The 20,012-nt window shown below is 40.4% G+C and overlaps 1 protein-coding gene across 1 annotated transcript in view; it reads right to left on the reverse strand.

Moving 5' to 3' along the window:
• The window catches only part of LOC122540843 (cytosolic carboxypeptidase 4-like), a 244,133-nt gene that overhangs the window by 181,181 nt on the left and 42,940 nt on the right, over positions 1-20,012 (reverse strand). The window contains exons 10-11 of the mRNA XM_043677060.1: positions 19,255-19,371; positions 7,308-7,335 (exon numbers count right to left, since the gene is read on the reverse strand). Coding sequence (XP_043532995.1) covers positions 7,308-7,335; positions 19,255-19,371 — 145 coding nt within the window. The remainder of the gene's footprint in view (positions 1-7,307; positions 7,336-19,254; positions 19,372-20,012) is intronic.

Genomic DNA, 20,012 nt, shown 5'->3' on the forward strand with positions numbered 1-20,012 from the left:
GATGTTTTCAGTTGCCCTGTTCCTACGGATTCAAACTATCATCAAGAAGTACTTCCTTAATTCAAAAACTCTCAATGCTACTACGTCTCAAAGTATTTCCCTCACTGCTTTGATAAGCAATATTGTTTTGCACAGCTAAATATATGCACCACTTGACTTTTCAAAGTTGCAAAAGCATCCTGATATTTTAGCTATGTAGCAATGTCTAACTTCCATTTCAGTCTGCAGCCTGAAAAGAAAAAATGTGTGGTTTGTGTGGTCAATGCATTAAAGCTACAAAGAGCACTCTAGACAGATGTCTCTGAGTTAGTAAGATAATCATGTACAAGATAAAAAATCCTGTCACCAATTTTGCAACATACACAAACACACTAGCAGGCGATCAAACTGGATAATTTGATTTATTATTGTCACATGTATGGCGATGGAGTGAAAAGTATTGTTTTGTGTTAGCGAGTATTGAGAAGATTTGTAGCTCAGGTTGAGGTTTTGGATGTAATTTTGCTCGCTGAGCTGAAAGGTTCATTTCTAGACGTTTCATTACCTTACTAGGTAACATCTCCAGTGGACTTTATGCAAAGCAATGCTGAAACTTCCTGCTTTCTATTTATATGTTTGGGTTTCTTTGGGTTGGTGATGTCATTTCCTTTGGTGATGTTATTTCCTGTGGTGAAGTCGCTTCCTGTTCCTTTTCTCAGGGGGTGGTAGATGGGGTCTAACTCGATGTGTTTGTTGATAGAGTTCTGGTTGGAATGCCATGTTTCTAGGAATTCTCGTGCATGTCTTTGTTTGGCTTGTCCTAGGATGGATGTATTGTCCTAGTCGAAGTGGTGTCCTTCCTCATCCGTATGTGAGGATACTAGTGAGAGAGTGTCATGTCTTTTTGTGACTAACTGGTGTTCATGTATCTTGGTGGCTAGTTTTCTGCCAGTTTGTCCAGTGTATTGTCTGTTACAGTCCTTGCATGGTATTTTGTAAATGATGTTAGTTTTGCTCATTGTCTGTATAGGGTCTTTCAAGTTCATTAGCTGCTGTTTTAGTGTGTTGGTGGGTTTGTGGGCTACCATGATGCCAAGGGGTCTGAGTAGTCTGGCAGTCATTTCCGAGATGTGTTTGATGTAGGGGAGAGTGGCTAGAGTTTCTGGATATTTTTTTGTCTGCTTGTTTGGGTTTGTTGCTGAGAAATTGTTTAGTGTGCTAACCAGACACATCAAACCTTATTAAAATACATCAGGACAATAGAACAGGATACAGAAACAGTGTACGAAGAAGATGCAGAGAAAGATCAGAAATTCAAGAATGGTAATCAGAGTGAGGGGAGTTGGAGGATGAATTGAAAGAAAACATTCACAGTTCTTTAATGAAGAAATAATATGTAGAATTGAACAGTACTGCCAAAGAAAGAGTGGAAGTGAGTCATTATTCTTGATGTTCCCACACGTTTCTGGATGTCTCTGCTTTTCTTTAGAAAAAAGCCACAACTTGTAATATGGTGTTCATTGGAGGTGTTTCAATGTGTGAAGACCTTGCCTCCGTCCACAATGGGGACAATCCAGTTTGACAGAAAAAACCCAATGTCGGAGTTCTCCTGTTATCCTTTGATTTAGATGAAGAGGGTTTCAACCTCCTGTTTGCATCACGAGCTTCAGTGTTTAAATGTTTGTACCAGCAAAAATACAAATGAAAAATCTCATCTAGAGATACCAGCAGCCCTCATTCTGAGCTAGACGTTTCAGATTATGAATTTTAATCCCCAGGTCATTATCCCATGATAGTCTTTTCCAGGTGTCAGCCTGAGCCATTCAATATTCTTTTTGTATATTCCTGTCAGTTCAGCTGCTTTCAAATTGAATGATTTTGTCAGACATTTCTAAAGTGTCCCAGATCTTTTATTAACCATTCTTATCTCTCAACCCCAAAATCTGAGACTTTGGTATCAGCTGATGGGGTTTTAAAAATCAATGGTCTTTATTTTATATTGTCATGATAATATGCAAGATCACAAATGTTTTGCTTTGAGTAATGCTTGCACACTAATGTTCTGCTGTAATTTAAAAAAAACATTGCAAAGCTCCAATTAGCCACTTAGTAATCCTACAGCTGCTATGGTCACTGTTTCTGCTTCTAAATGATGCTGATTAGGATATGTTCCTGGAGCTTGTGTGGGGGGATAATGACAGAAAGATGCAACATTTATTGCTGGAATTGGAAGTGGGAGCAGATAAAGTTTCCATTGCATCATCTTCCTGATGAAGAGTGTATGCTCGAAATGTTGACTCTCCTGCTCATTGGATGCTGCCTGACTGGCTGTGCTTTTCCAGCTCCACACTTTTTGACTGCAGATTTAATGCCATTCGTCCATATCTCTGGTTAGATTTAGTTCAGATTAGTGACATTACTGCCCCATTCTCTTAGTATCCACTATATCTGGCTGTACTGATTCCAGACAGGAATGACAGATTTTCAGTCCTAACTGGGTTTCAGCTGCAATTTTATGATACATAGTGTCTAAATCATTCTCCAATGATACCAACACTGGAATGATACTGAAATTGCCACATTTGTTTCTTCTACTCGAAGTAAGTCTAGAAGGGACACTGCAGCCACACTTTTTTTTGTCTCGAATATGGGCATTTTTGCCCTCTGGAAACGCATTTTATCAAACAAGTTCCCTTGTTCAGTTGCTGATCAGGGCCACCGAGGCATTGCGATATGTTCTATTTATTACTTGCAGTGCCCTGGCTTAAACATTGCAAATGCTCATGACACAGCTCCTGACAATATCATGACTTGCATCAATCTTCCAGCCTGTGTTGTGGGACCCTGTCTCAGACCAGATTACTTGATAATTATGTCACACCTTCGTGCACTGAATACCTGTTGGATCATCTAGGCTACACACTATTCGGTTTATCAATCTTGAGTAATCAAGCAGTTCACTCAATTGCCCAGTGGGAAATCAATATGAGACTTCTATCTTCTTTTCACTTGTCAGTTCCTTGTCAGAAAGTAGACCAAAAAATGATCAGCCTGTTCAGCCTGTATCAATTACCTCTCAACACATACATTGTACGTTATTTGTTTGTGGGATGGGGGTGTTGTTATTGAGTTGGCATTTTGATGGCCATCTCTAAATGTTGATGGTGAGAGGCAGCCTCAGACTGTTGCTTCTGCTGTACAGTTAGGCTGTTCCAGGATTTCATGACAATGAGATAGTTCCATGTCAGGGTGGTGGGTGATATGAAGGGGAATATGGAAGTGATGGTGTTTATCCTTGCTTGTGTCATTGTTCTTAAATTATAAATACCATGAGTGTAGTGGAGGGGTTTAAAGGTAAGGAGCAGATGGGTTAAGAGGGGATTTGAGAGAAAAGATTTTTCACCCAGTGGGCATTGAATTGAATTAGCTTTCTTGTCACATCTACTCATGAGTGCAGTGAAAAGATTACAAATCACTACTCCCAGCGCCACCTCAGGTTCAAAGGTAGCTAGGTACAACTTCTTCAATTACAGATTAGTTACAATGGAACAATGACACCAACACACGAAGCCATCTTAGGCACAGAGTACCCAGGTACAATCCTTAGTTACAGAACAGCGAAATGAAGAAAACACAAGTGACATTACAGCTATCCCCAGTGTAAAAATGTTACATTACAGCTGCACCCAGTTTAAAAACATTACATTACAGCTATACCCAGTCTAAAAGTATTACATTACAGCTATCCCCAGTATAAAACAATACATTACAGCTACACCCAGTATACAAATGTTACATTGCAGTGACACCTAGAGTAAAAACATTACATTACAGCTATACCAGGTATAAAAACATTACATTACAGCTATATCCAGTATAGAAATGTTACATTACAGCTATACCCGGTATAAAAATGTTGCATAAAAGCTATACCCAGTATAAAAATGTTGCATTACAGCTATACCCAGTACAAAAACATTACATTACAGCTATCACCAATATAAAAATGTGACATTACAGCTACACCCAGTATAAGCTTGTTACAGTACAGCAATTCCAGTATAAAAACATTACATTACAGCTATCACCAGTATAAAAAACATTGTATTACAACTATCACCAGTGTAAAAATGTTACATTACAGCTATATCCAGTATAAAAATGTTGCATTACAGCTATACCCAGTATAAAAACATTACATTACAGCTATCACCAATATAAAAATGTTACATTACAGATGTGCCCAGTTTAAAAACATTACATTACAACTATCCCCAGTAAAAGAAATTACTTTACAGCTATCCCCAGTATAAAAATGTTACATTACAGCTACACCCAATGTCAAAATGTTACATTACAACTATCCCCAGTATAAAAATGTTACAGCTATCCCCAGTATAAAAACATTACATTACAGCTACAACCAATTTCAAAATGTTATATTACAGTGATCCCCAGTATAGAAATGTTACATTACAGCTATCCCCAGTATAAAAACATGACATTACAGCTATCCCCAGTATAGAAATATTACATTACAGCTATACTCAGTATAAAAAATGTTGCTTTACAGCTATATCTAGTATAAAAACATTACATTACATCTATCAGCAATATAGATACATTATATTACAGCTATACCCAGTATAAAAGTGTTATATTACAGCTATACCCAGTATAAAACATTATATTATGACTATATCCAGCATAAAAATGTTATATTACAGCTGGACCCAGTTTAAAAACATTACATTACAGCTAACACCGGTCTAAAATCATTACATTACAGCTATCCTCAATATAAAAATGTTACATTACAGCTATACCCAGTATAAAAACATTACATTACAGCTATCCCCAGTATAAAACGTTACATTACAGCTATACCCAGTATAAAACGTTGCATTACAGCTATACCCTATAGCTATCAAAATGTTACATTACAGCTATACCCAGTATAAAAACATTGCATTACAGCTATTACCAGCATACAAATGTTACATTACAGCCATACCCAGTATAAAAACATTACATTATAGCTACACCCAGTATAAAAATGTTATATTACAGCTATACCCAGCATAAAAACATTACATGACAGCTATCCCCAGTGTAAAAACATTACATTACAGCTATCCCCAGTGTAAAAACATTACATTACAGCTATCCCCAGTGTAAAAACACTACATTACAGCTACACCCAGCATAAAAACGTTACATTACAGATATCCCCGTACAAAAACATTGCATTGTAGCTATACCCAGCATAAAAATATTAAATTCCAGCTAATCCCAGTATAAAAATGTTACATTACACCTACACAAATGTTACATTATACCTATCCCCAGTATAAAAACATTACATTACAGCTAACCACAATATAAAAACAATTACATTACAGCTGTCTCAAGTATAAAAATGTTACATTACAATGACACAGTATAAAAACATTACATTACAGTCAAACCTAATATTTGAATGTTACATTACAGCTGCACCCAGTTTAAAATCGTTACATTACAGCTATCACCAGTAAATAAATGTTACATTATAGCTATCCCCAGTCTAAAAATGTTACATTACAGCTATACCCAGTATAAAAACGTTACACTATGGCTGTACTCAGTATAAAAATGTTAAATTACTGTGACACCCAGTGTAAATCATTATATTATGGCTATCCCCAGTATAAAAGCATTACGTTACAGCTATCCCCAGAATAAAAATGTTACATTACAGCTACACCCACTATAAAAATGTTACATTACGGCTATCCCCTGTATAAAAATGTTATATTACAGCTATACCCAGTATAAAACATTACATTATAGTTACACCCAGTATAAAGATTTGACATTAGAGCTACACCCAGTATTAATACGCTACATTACGGCTGTATCCAATATACAAATGTTACATTATAGCTTCACCCAATATAAAAATGCTACATTACAGCGGATATAATGTTACATTATTATCTATACCCAGTATAAAAACATTACATTACAACTATACCCAGAATAAAAATGTTACATTGCAGCTATCACTGGTATGACCATAAGGCAGAAAAACAAAAAGCAACGTTAAAAAAAATGAATATGACAGTCTCTCTCCAAGGGTTCTGTGCAGCAGACCAGCAGGAGGACCCCACATGGTCTGACTGCTGGCTGCTGACCCACTTGGCACTGGGTATCTGGAACTCACTGCCACAAATGGTGGTAGAGGTAGGAACCCTCATGCTAGTTAAGAAGTGTTGAGATGAGCACTTGAACTGCCATAACATACAAGGCTAAGGAGTAAATGCCAAAAAATGGGATTGGAATAGACAGATACTTGATGACTAGTGCAGATATGATGGACTAAAGGGCCTTTTACTGTTAAAAATGATATGATTCTAGGTTTGACAGGTTCTGTTGAACAGATGGAACTCATGACAAATCAGTCCACAAGGCATTAGAATATCCTTTCTAGAATTCCTCCAAAACATGGTAAATGAGAGCTCCTCATGCACCTTCTTCTTGTGCAACTCTGCATGGATGATCGACATTTTTTGTCCATGAGCTACAGATCTTCAGGCAGGACGAAAGTTGAATATTCAAAGTTGCAGGTTAATGTTATCAGAATAATATCAAGTTATAGATATTACTTGGAATCGGCTCTCACACCTCTTGAGGTGGGTTTGATTATCCAACTGTCAACATCTTTCTGCAAATATTTCGCTTCAATGACTGCATAATCAGACTAATTAGATTTACCTCCTGCACAGTATGTAAATCTGCCAAGTTTAACATTCAAACAGCTAGTTCGAACTATCATGCTACTTTTGACTTAATTAATGTCTCATTAGAGGTTTTAATGCAAGAATATCCATCCATTGCAGATTTTTTTGTTGTGTTATTGCACCAGCTCCTGAGATAAGCTTAGAGCTAGAAGCTATGAACTCTGCTCAGAGCTACAACTAGTTTTTAAATCATATTTATCCTTCTAAGCAAAATCATACAGAATAGAATGTAATATATTGAGCTCTCTATTCTGTCATTGGCACAGTGGCTAGCCCATGGGTTATTTCTGGAACTGATTTATTGTGCATTCATAGATGATGTAGCACAGAAAGAAATCATTTGGGCCTTTGTCTGGACTGTCTTCAAATTCTTCAAGTTCTTCAATTAGCCCTACTCCTCCAACTGTGCAAAAATTCCTCTTAAAGTATTTATCCAATTTCCTTTTGAGAGTTGATATTGAATATGTTTCCAGCTCCTTTTAAGCAGTGCTCAAATATATTTTCTACTGGCATTAAAATTCTTGTCTCTTATACTGTCTCTTATACCTTTCCGAGCTTTGCCTGCATATTTTACCTAAGATGGAATGAAAATTTTTAGACTTAACAATACCTTCTCCTCTCAGTAGTCCAGTCTGCCTTTTGGAGAGATTAAAGGGATAAGATTTGGTTATCCAATTCAGATCAAAAAGGAGCTTTATTATTACTCTCTGGGGTCCAGCTGCTGCTTTAGCTGATACAGGGCAGCTCCATTCTCACCATGCAAGTGACACCTTCACACTTGAGTAGATAGCTGCAGTAGAATTGATAACAAGTTACATTTCATTTACTGTTTCAGGATCTCTCAGTCTTTTTCCTTATTACGTTCATGATAGATTCTCTCCTTCCTCAAATTTGATATCATTAAAATTATCTGCTGCTTCTTCCCATGACGATGAAAGAAAATAGACCTTCCCATTCTTATCATCTTCCTTCAATATTTGTTAACTCTATCTCCATCTAATTAATTGGATTTCCATTCATAAGTGGAGGCTATTTCATCTTTTGTTTTTATTTCATGGAGTTCATTTTTCAGTTACCCACTGTGTATATTCACCTTCCAGTTTTATTGTCCCTCTTTATTAGGCACTCCATAACCATGTGGGTATTACGAGAGGCATTCAAAGTGTTGATGCTCATCAAATGTTGATTCCTTTTGTCAGGTGAGAAGACCTGTGCCCTGCTATGTCCATATGTGTTGCGTGCTGAAATACGAGTTTGATGTATTTTCAGCAGCCGTATAACATGCAGACATTGAACAGACCTGAGTATAATCGAACAGTTTATCTTCATGAAGATTCCCCCAGTAGACAACTTGGAGGTGTGAGCAATGCTTGTGTAAACCAAAGATTGGTCTCTCTAGTTCAAGGTACATTGCTGTAACTCTTAATAATTCATTATTTCAGTATTGTTTTGGTCTCAGAGGATGAAGGAAGTCACTAAAACCAATCAGGCAATCTCTTAAAACTGATGGCAATGTTTTTGCCAGTGACTGTTTGTACAGCTATTGTTGTTAGAGAGCTCACTACGTTTTGAGTATGGACATTGTTATTGCAGAGCTACTTCTGCAGATAGAGGAAGATGATTCAGAAGCATTGCCTGGGGTCGTATAGGTCCCTGAGGAATGGATGGGAGTTGAACGTAGAACAGCCGAGATGATGGAAGGGTGCTGAGCCCAAGCCCACCACTTTCCTGGTATTTCACCTGAGAATAAGGGGCAGCTTTTCCCATGAGAAACTATTGAGCGACACTCAGAATAAAAATGTTACATTATTATCTATACCCAGTATAAAAACATTACATTACAACTCTACCCAGAATAAAAATGTTACATTGCAGCAATCACCGGTATGACCATAAGGCAGAAAAACAAGAAGCAACTTTAAAAAAATGATTATGACAGTCTCTCTCCAAAGGTTCTGTGCAGCAGACCAGCAGGAGGACCCCACATGGTCTGACCGCTGGCTGCTGACCCACTTGGCACTGGGTATCTGGAACTCACTGCCACAAATGGTGGTAGAGGTAGGAGCCCTCATGCCAGTTAAGAAGTGTTGAGATGAGCACTTGAACTGCCATAACATACAAGGCTAAGGGGTAAATGCCAGGAAATGTGATTGGAATAGACAGATGCTTGATGACTAGTGCAGATATGATAGACTAAAAGGCCTTTTACTGTTAAAAATGATATGATTCTAGGTTTGACAAGTTCTGTTGAACAGATGAAACTCATGACAAATCAGTCCACATGGCATTAGAATATCCTTTCTAGAATTCCTCCAAAACATGGTAAATGAGAGCTCCTCATGCACCAAGGAAACCTTGGTGGTTTCCAAATTGGCTTCTAGAGGGTTTCCAAGAAATGCCCTGCAGGAAGAAATCTTTTGGTCTGCATGATTGACTCTGCCCCTTCCCGATCTCCATTTCCAATCCCTGCCCATTAGCCTGCCTGACTGACCCTACTGTGTTCCGACCGCACCTACCTTCATTCTGTGGCTTCCCACTGTGATCTGGACCTGGCTGCATTCCCAGCAGTGGCCACCACTCCCAGTGGCACTACTGTGACTGAAAGTCCTCCAGCTATGTAATTAACTGGCAGCTCTTGGCACAGAAGACATGACTCCAGGCAATTAATAATCTGCTCATTGCTTCCATGACCAGTCAGTGGTGATGGGGGGGGTGGAGGCGGTGGGGAAACATGGTTGGTGAGGGTGCTGCCTAATCTTAACTCTAACCCTGACCCTGATCCCGCCCTGATCCTGACCCTGACCCTAATGCATTGCCAGGGGTACCACTGCCCTGTACATTCCTAAAAATCACACAACACCAAGCTGTAGTTCAAACAGGCTTATTTGGAAATACAAGCTTTTGGAGCGCTGCTCCTTTGTCAGGTAGCTAGTGGGGCAGGATCATAGGACACAGAATTTATTTTAAAATTTACTGTAACCCTTCTTCAGAACTAGGGATAAGTGTAGGGTGAGGTGCAGATAACGGGGGTGGCAGGGACAGGGTGGTGAAGTGGGGATAGGTGAAGACAGGTAGAGGGTATGACCTGGTTGGTCAATAGGTGGAATGAATCTGGTTGGTGGCTGGGAGGAGTGGAAGGGAGTGAGAGGGGCTGGGAAGGAAGTCGGGAGATGGGAAGGATGTTATTTGAAATTGGAGAACTCAATGTTGAGTCCTCGGGCTGTAGGCTGCCCAGCCGGAAAGTGAAATGTTGTTCCTCCAACTTGCAATCTGATTTGCTGTGGCCATGGAGGAGGCCAAGGATGATCATGTTGGAAAGGGAATGGGAAAGGGAATTAAAATGGGCGAAGAATACGAGGTGACCAGCTGAGATGCTCGCTGAACTGTTTCCTAAGTTTACGTTAGGTCTCCCCTTATGTTTATTTAAAGAGCATGGAACTGTCTGGTTTGGCTTTTGGAGAACCAAGGCTTTCGCACTGCACACATACCATCAACGAGCTATCGAACCAGGCAGTCACCATTTTTGTCATGCTCCCAGCAGACCTGAGGGATACAGCCTTTAACATCTTCAAACGGTGCATGGCGAAGCTGCATTTCAGTGGAGCACAGCGACTGAAATCTTGCGACTGACTATTGGCTGCTGTTTGCTGCACTGCTGGGAAATGGCTTAATAAGGAAACAGACAAGAGGCTGAAGCGAAGAAAGTCAATCAAAAAATAGTAGTCTGGGAACCAAGCTGTCCTGAGTGTTGCAGGGTATAATTGCTAAGTTCTTTCATTGAAATGCTTCTTGCTGTCAGGTGAATAATGATCTCACCCAGATGTGGCTGATCTTCAGGTCAAATAAACTTTCCCCCACCTTCTCCCAGTATGTTCTTCTCTTGTCCCTAGTTAAACATGGTGGAAGCCATTTCTTTCCCTGCAATCCGTGGATGTGCTCCAGGCTGCCACAGAGTTATGGAGAGGGCTGTAATGTCAGAATGTTCTGAGCCTGACTTGTATTTCAAATACCCTATCCGATGTGGTGAAGAGGCTTCTTTTCCTGTTAAATGTGGATGCCAACCCGAGATTCAGACTCTGCCACCACCTGCAACCCCCCCCCCGCCCCACCTCTCCCAACCCGCTCACTGGCTCTGTCTGGAGAGATGGAGAACTCATGGCGCCCGATTTAATGTAGGGGAAAGTGAGGACTGCAGATGCTGGAGATCAGAGCTGAAAATGTGTTGCTGGAAAAGCGCAGCAGGTCAGGCAGCATCCAAGGAGCAGGAGAATCGATGTTTCGGACATGAGCCCTTCTTCAGGAATTCCTGAAGAAGGGCTCATGCCTGAAATGTCGATTCTCCTGCTCCTTGGATGCTGCCTGACCTGCTGCGCTTTTCCAGCAACACATTTTCAGCCCGATTTAATGTAACCAACCAGAGGCACTGCAGTGACATAAGAAAAAGGAACTTTTTATACGATGAATGTTTGCAATTCAGAATGTGCTGCTTAAGTGTGTTTTGGTGGAAAACATGACCAAAGCTTTCTTAACGGGACTATATAAACATCTGAAGAGATGCGAAAAAAGGTTGGCTACTGTAAAGTGTGAGGGAATGGGCCGAGCTGAGGTGCTTTTACAGAGAGCTGGGGGGGGATGCTGGGAGTCACATTAGGCTAAATCGTCTCTGAGGAGAAAGTGAGGACTGCAGATGCTGGAGATCAGAGCTGAAAATATGTTGCTGGAAAAGCACAACTAAATCGTCTCTGACCCTGATACAACCATTTGATGATTCTATGAAGCGAGCTTCTAATTCATTATCTTCAATCTTGGGAGTGAAATTTCTACACTGAGCAAAGGGTTATTGCCAACTGAATGTTAGTGCCCTTAAAATAAAGATTCTAATCATTCCATACGGCCTGGTTAGACCTCCAGAGACAGTTTTTTTTAATGAACTCTTATGATGAATATTTCTTTGTGTTCAATGCGCTTTCTCATTTCTCACCAAAGTATATGATTGTGTGTGTCTGCAGATTTCTAAGTTTGCATTTCTTCTAAGTGTTCCCTGCATGGCCAGAGGTGGCACATGTTGGTGATAACCTATTGGGTTGGTGGTGATATGAACTCTCTTGCTGGAGCTGAAGATATCCTGGAAAGGTAGGCTAATAAGAAGAAAATAATTACAGGCTTTGTCCGTGCATGGTCGCCTTGGATAGGGAACATACAGAATTCATTGGCAAACTATGTTGAACTAGAGTACATTGTCTACACCCATAATTATATTTTAATTTAAACTTTAAAATTTCATTTGAACTTTTGATTTTGCTACAGTGCCCCTGCTAGCAACTGTTAACCTTTCATTCAGTTTATTCGGAATTTTATTTCGAATTAAGATATTAAGAAGGAAGATGTGCTGAAAATTTTGAAAAAGGTAAGGATAGAGAAGTCCCCTGGACCAGACAAAATATACCCAAGATTTCCAAAGGAAGTGAAGGGAGAGATTGCTGCACATTTGGGAATGATATTTGCATCCACACTGTCCACTGAAATAGTGCCGGATGATTGGAGGGTGGCAAATGTTATTCCCTTGTTCAAGAAAGGGAATAGGAATAATCCTGGGAATTACAGACCAGGCAGTCTTACGTCTGTATTGGGCAAATTATTGGAGAGGATTTTGAGAGACAGGATTCATAATTCATGGAATCCCTAGCTTGATTAGAAATAGTCAGCGTGGCTTTGTGAGGGGCAGGTCATGCCTCACAAACCTTTATTGGATTCTTTGAGAATGTGACAAAACACATTGATGAAGGTAGAGCAGTCGATATGGTGTACATGGATTTTAGTAAGGTTATCGATAAGGTTCCTCATGGTAGGCTCGTTCAGAAAGTAAGGCGGCATGGGATTCAGAGAAATCTGGCTGTCTGGATACAAAATTGGCTGGTCCATAGAAGACAGAGATTGGTAGTAGATGGAAATTATTCAGCCTGGAGATTGGTGACCAGTGGTGTTCTGCAGGGATCAGTTCTTGAACCTCTCCTGTTTGTGATTTTTATAAATGTTTTGGATGAGGAAGTGGAAGGGAGGGTTATTAAGTTTCCTGATGACATGAAAGTTGGTGGAGTGGTGAATACTGTGGAGGGCTGTTCTAGGTTGCAATGAGACCATAAGACATAAAACTGTAAGTGTGACAAAAACTGGACACAGTATTCTAAATAGGACTAACCGGAGCTCTATAAAGTCTCAGTAACACATTGCTGCTTTTACATTACAACCCTCTTGAGATAAATGACAACGTTACATTTGCTTTCTTAATCATGGATTCAACCTGCAAGTCAACCTTTCAAGAATCCTGGACTAGCACTCCCAGGTCCCTTTGTACTGAGGCTTTATGAATTTTCTCACCATTTAGAAAATAGTCTATGCCAGTGTTCTTTTTTCCAAACTGCAAGACCTCGCATTTGCTCACATTGAATTTCATCAGCCATTTCTTGGACCACTTTCCTAAACTGTCTAAATCTTTTTGCAGCCTCCCCACCTGCCTGTCCGCCTAACTTCATATCATCGGCGAACTTCGCCAGAATGCCCCCAGTTCCTTCATCCAGATCATTAATATATAAAGTGAACAGCTGCAGCTCACCTCGAACACCATGGGCCCTCACCTTACCCAGGGGCCTCCCATAAGGCACCTTATCAAGGGCCTTTTGGAAGTCTAGGTAGATAACATCCACTGGGTTTCCCTGGTCTAACTTGCTTGTTACCTCTTCAAAGAATTTTAACAGGCTTGTCAGACATGACCTTACTAAATCCATGCTGACTTGTTCTAATCCAACCCTGCACTTCCAAGAATTTAGAATTAATGATGGATTCTAGAATTTTACATATAACTGAGGTTAGGCTAATCGGCCGATAGTTTCCATATTTTGTCTTGATCCTTTCTTGAACAAGTGGGTTACAACAGCGATTTTCCAATCCTCTGGAGCTTCAGTGATTTTTGAAAGATCACAGCCAATGCCCCCATTATTTCTTCAGCCACCTACCTCAGATCTCTAGGATATAGCCCAGTCGCGCCAGGAGATTTATTTATTTTTAGACCTTTTAGCTTTTCTAGCACTTTCTCTTTTGTAATGGCTAACATACTCAACTCTGCCCTCTGACTTTCCTTAATTGTTGGGATATTACTCATGTCTTCCACTGTGAAGACTGACACAAAGTATTTATTAAGTTCTTCAGCTATTTCCTTATCTCCTATCACTAGCCTTCTTGCATCAATTTGGAGCGGCCCAATTTCTACTTTTGCTTTTTGTTTGTTTCTTATGTATTGAAAGAAACTTTTACTATCATTTCTAATATTACTGGATAGTTTACCTTCATATTTGATCCTCTTCTTTCTTATTTCTCTTTTTGTTATCCTGTTTGTTTTTGTAGTCTTCCCAATCTTCTGATTTCCCAATGTTTATAGGCTCTCTCTTTTTCTATGATACATTTCCTGACTTCCTTTGTCAGCCATGGCTCTCTAATCCCCCATCGGATAATCTTTCTTTTCTTTGGGATGAACCTCCATACTGTGTCCTCAGTTACACCAGAAACTCCTGCCATTGTTGCTCTACTGTCTTCCCCACTAGGCTCTGCTTCCAGTCAATTTTCGTCAGTTCCTCTCCCTTGCCCCTGTAAGTACCTTTATTAAATTGTAACACTATTACATCTGATTTGGCCTTCTCTCGTTCAAACTGCAGACTGAACTCTACCATATTATGATTGCTGCCTCCTAAGTGTTCCTTTACTTTAAGATCTTTTATAATGTTAGGTAATGAGCCCAACTTTAAGTCCAGAATAGCCTGCTCGCTTGTGGGCTCCATTACAGCTGTTCCAAAAAGCCATTCTGTAAGCATTTCATGAATTCCCTTTCTTTGGATTCACCGGCAACATTATTCACCCAGTCTCTGTGCATATTGAAGTCCTCCATGATCACCATGACTCTGCCTTTCTGACATGCCCTATCTATTTCCTGGTACATCTTGCGCCCCTGATCCTGACCACTGTTAGGAGGTCTGTACATAACTCCCATTATGATTTTTTTGCCTTTGTGGTTCCTCAACTCCACCCACACAGACTCCATATCATCTGACCCTATGTCATTCAGTGCCATAGATTTAATTTCATTTTTAACTAACAAGGCACCCCAGCCCCCTCTGCCCACCTCCCTGTCTTTTCGATAAGTTGTAAATCCTTGGATGTTTAATTCTCAGTCCTGAACCCCCTGCAACCATGTCTCTGTGATGCCTACCACATCATAATCATTCACGATGATCTCTGCTGTTAATTCATCTACTTTGTTATGAATACTACGAGCATTCAGGTAAAGTACCTTAATGCTAATTTTCTTATCCTTGTTATTTCCATCACCTTTAGTAATATGTCCTAAGTTATCCTTGCTTTTTGCTTCATTCCTAACCTGCCTTGAACTTAAAGCCTGCACACATGCTTACCTGCTGCTTATCTTTCTACTTGACTCCATACTCCCTGTTGCTTTCCCTTTCCCTTTTCCCTGACTCACAAGTTTAAAGTTCTAGTGACCACCCCATTTGTTCTTTTCGCCAGAACACTGGTTCCAGATCGGTTCAGGTGGAGACTGTTCCATCAGTACAAATCTCTCCAATTCCAAAGCTGATGCCAATGTCCCATGAAATGGAATCCCTCTTCCCCACACCAATCTCTTCGCCACGTGTTTACTTCCCTAACTTTCTCATTCCTATGCCAATTAGCACCTGGCTCGGGCAGTAATCCAGAGATTATGACCCTCGAGGACCTGTTCTTCATATTCCTTCCCTACACTACATGCTGGCAGGGGAAAACACCAGCCTTAAAAACCCCACAAAGGGCATCACAAGATCACTCATATTTTAACTTCACCCCCTTCGCCCAAAGTTTCTGCCAACCTGAGAGAAGGTTAAAGTTTCACCCCCAACCTTCTTGCGACTATTTATTCTACATTTATGAAATAATCAGAGTTCAATGGAAAGCTGCAAGTGATGAAGTGGTTAGAATTTAATCTAAGAATTCAAAAGATGTTACACAGCGACAGCTAAACATGTATTTTATAGTATTTGAAGCTTGCGATTAGATTTCAACCCTAAATTTATTCCGTTGTATGTACACCAGCGAATTTCCCCTGGGGCTGCTCTCAGATTCCTTTGAATTGCGTTTCGCTCAGTTTTGTGTACACAACAACTCATTTGATGGCTCACCTCATGTTTCTGGGCAGCTGCAACCATGCATTACAACAATTAAAGACTGCATTGTTGTAGAAAAAACACTGGGAATGTTAATCGTGTTTGACCGACACAGTCCCAGGAGGCCATTAAATTTGATGTCTTATAAAACAACTGGAAGTTAATGGGGGTGGGGAGGCAAAATCTTCCAAAAAATGTAATGGATTCTAAGCGGAGGTGGAATTTATAATGAGACACCAGTAAATATTAGAAAAGATAAATAAATAATGGATGGGCTGCAGCACTAAAACAGGACAAGACCTCTGGCTCAGATGGAGAACAAAATAAATAAAGAAGGAACCAATAATGGGCAGCACTGAGGCTCAGTGTAAGCACAGCTGCCTCACAGCAATAGGGACCTGGGTTCAATTCCCGCCTCAGGCGACTGGCTGTGTGGAGTTTGCACATTCTCCCCGTGTCTGTGTGGGTTTCCTCCGGGTACTCCGGTTTCCTCCCACAATCCAAAGATGTGCAGGTTAGGTGAATTGGTCATGCTAAATTGTCCATAGTGTTTGGTGCATTAGTCAGAGGGAGATAGGTCTGAGTGGGTTGCTCATCGGAGGGTCGGTGTGGACTGCTTGGGCTGAAGGACCTGTTTCCACACTGTAGGGAATCTAATCTAATCATAATTTAAATTAGACGCATTTTAGAATAGCCTTTTGGAGGATTACTTGAAAACTTAAAAGGAGACATAGAAAAGAGGTGTCAAGTAGGCCATTCAGCCCTTCAGAGTCTACTTCATCATTCAGTATGATCTCAGCTGAATTGAAAACTCTGTTCCTGCTTTCTCCCCATTGCCTTTGATTGCTTTAGCCCTAAGAACGATAAGTAATTCCTTCTTGAAGGCTTGCAATGTTTTGGCCTTAACCACTTTCTGTGGCAAAAGAATCCCTTTTGTAGGTGAACTGGAAGCATTAATCATCATGTTAATCATCAGGAAGTCATTAAATTTGATGTTTTCAAAAGTAAATGGATAGTAACTCATTTCATAAAAAGTTACACAAGAATACTCTGGAGTCAGGGTTCCCTCTAATTTCCCTTGCTCTATGCATCCACTTTTACTTTCAATGCATGATCGCTTTAAGTCAGGCATGTGGTTGAATATGCATGTATCTCAAAGGGACCATTAGCAGTCTGCCTACTGATCTCCATATCCCCCATTTGCTAAGCAGCTGGGTATTTGCCCAGCGTAAAAGGAGCAATGCAGAGAACTGCAGACCAACCTGAATCATCAAAATGGCATCCTGAAGGAAGCAGAGTGAAGCAGAAAGAAGGGCTGTTTGTGAATGTGATGATGTGTGTATGTCAATGACATCAACAGCCACATGCCATTGAGACTCTGAGGAGAAACGAATGGGACAACTGTACGAGAGAAGTGTAATCTGAAATCTGTACTTTAGTTTAGACCATAAGACATAGGAGCAGAAAATAGGCCATTCAGCCCACTGAGTCTGCTCTGCCATTCAGTCATGACTGATAAATTTCTCAACCCCATTCTTCCACTTTCTCCCCATAACCCTTGATCCCCTTGAGACTCAAGAACTTATCCATCTCAGTCTTAAATATACTCATAGACTTGGCCTCCACAGCTTTCTGTGTCAATGAATTCCATAGATTCACCACTCTCTGGATGAAGAAGTTTCTCCTTATCTCTGTTCTAAACGATCTTCCCTTTACTCGAAGGCTATACCCTCGGGTCTTAGTCTCTCCTATTAATGGAAACATTTTCCCAACATCTACTCTGTCCAGGCCATTCATTATTCTGCATATTTCAGTTAGATCTCCCTTCATCCTTCTAAACTGCACCAAGTATAAACCCAGAGTCCTCAAACTTTCCTCATCTGTTAAGCTTTTCGTTCATTCATGGAATGAGGGCTTTACTGGCTAGGCCTGCATTTAATGCCCATCCATAATTGCCCTGAGGGCAGTTAAGAGTCAACCCCATTGCTGTGAATCTGGAGTCACACTTAGTCCAGACCAGGTAAGGACAGCAGTTTCCTTCCCTACAGGACATTAATGAACCAGGTGGATTTTTCCTGACAATCATACAGACTTACAGTCACATTAAATTCTTAATTCTAGATTTTTATTGAATTCAAATGCTGCTAACTGCCATAGTGGGAATTGAAAACAATACCCCAAAACAATACCAGAGTATGTAAGTAATAGTTAATTGGATGTCCAGAGAGCAGACAATAGCTAGTCCCACATACCCTTCCCCCAGCCCCACTCTCCCTCCCTCTATTGACTTCTGGGATCCCCTCCCCCTCCCCCGTCCTGACGAAGGGTGTTGGCCAGGTGAAACTGAGACTGCAGATGCTGGAGATTGAGAGTGTGTTGCTGGAAAAGCACAGCAGGTCAGGCAGCACACAAGGAGCAGGAGAATCGACGTTTCAGGCAAAAGCCCTTCATCAGGACGGCATGGCCCGCAATGCTGACTTTCCTGCTCCCCAGATGCTGCCTGACCGGCTGTGCTTTTCCATCTTCACAGCCATTGACTCTGACTTCCAGCATCTGCAGTCTTCACTGTCTAATAATCAATCTTAGATAAGGTATTTACAGAGATAGATCTCCCCAGAGTAGGTGTGGTCTATGATAGCCTCAAGAGCGCAGTATAGACGCCCAACAACAGACTGAGGTTGGCAGAGTCCGTGAGGACAGAATATCAAAAGGTTGTTTCCATGGCAGCAGTTGAAACCAGTCTGAAGGACTTCATTAAAGAGACATCATGTCTGTTAACTCCGTTCAGTTACTTAAGGAAGTGACAGGCTTGATGGACAAGGCAAATGTGGCAGTCATTATAATTGTAGATTTGAGAAAATCTTCCACACTTAATGTGGTCCAAGAGATTGGAAGATGTGAGACAGTAGAAACATTTCCAAAATAAGTCAAACTGTTTCTTTCAGAGGCAGGGTGTTTGATACTAACTCTAAACCGAATAAAGAAACATAAACCTCTGTTGAACTAATCAGAAGGTTTTCATTAAGACAGAAATTAGTTGCTAGAAATATTATATTCAAACAGATAGATACTTCATTTGGTGTTTTTTTTTTACATACCACTTGAGCTCAAATTTTCTCATTAAAAACTAATTTCTTGTACTGATCCCAAGAACTATTACTGCTTTTGGCTTATGAAATAATCACCACTGACCACCCCCAGGAAGCTCTATGTTAGTAAGATCATTTAATACTTAACCAACAACAACACAATGGTTATTGAGCACTAAACAAATTCTCAGACCTCACCTGAAAATATCCAGTAAGTTCTGGGCAAAGTCTTTCATATTGTTTGAGCTCCTCCACAGCTCTATCGAGTTGTGGATTTGGCCTCAGTCTTGTTAAATCTGTTTCAAGATCATCATCCTTAAACAAATAAGGGGAAACATATTCAAGTTCAAAACTAATGTTTGCCTTTATCTAGCTCCTCATTATATTGAAATGCTTCTCGGCACTCCACACAATTAATTAATTTTTCGACTGTTAAATATGCAAATATGACAATTACTGCACATTTCAGTTGCCACAAATAGCTCAGAGATGAATGAATTTAGTTATATTGCCCCAGGCTAGAACGCAAGAAAACGCTCTGTTTTTCTTCACACAATATGAAGAGATCTTTGACAAGCACCTGGACGAGTGGATGAAGCCATAATGGACTCTGTTTACTGTCTTATCGAAAGAAGAGTGTTTCAGGCAATGCAGCAATTCCCCCAGTACTGAGATGTCAGGCTATGTTACATTCTCAAGCCCCAACATGGATTTAGAACCCAAAACCTTCTAATTCGGAATCAAAGGCTGTCACAGATTAATGCAAGCATGACGTGAAATTAATTTGATTTCTGGCAAAATTGTTATACTACAGCTGGGAATTTGTTTTCAATTTGTAAAAAATAATTGTAGGGGTGGGGCCACTGTGCTCCAGGGGTTGGAGCCAATGTGGGGGTGGGGGTCACTATAGGGGTGGGGCCAATGTGGGGGTGGGTCACTGTAGGGGTGGGGTCACT

The sequence above is a fragment of the Chiloscyllium plagiosum genome, chromosome 36 (assembly GCF_004010195.1).
Source record: "Chiloscyllium plagiosum isolate BGI_BamShark_2017 chromosome 36, ASM401019v2, whole genome shotgun sequence".
Taxonomy (NCBI): Eukaryota; Metazoa; Chordata; class Chondrichthyes; order Orectolobiformes; family Hemiscylliidae; genus Chiloscyllium; species Chiloscyllium plagiosum.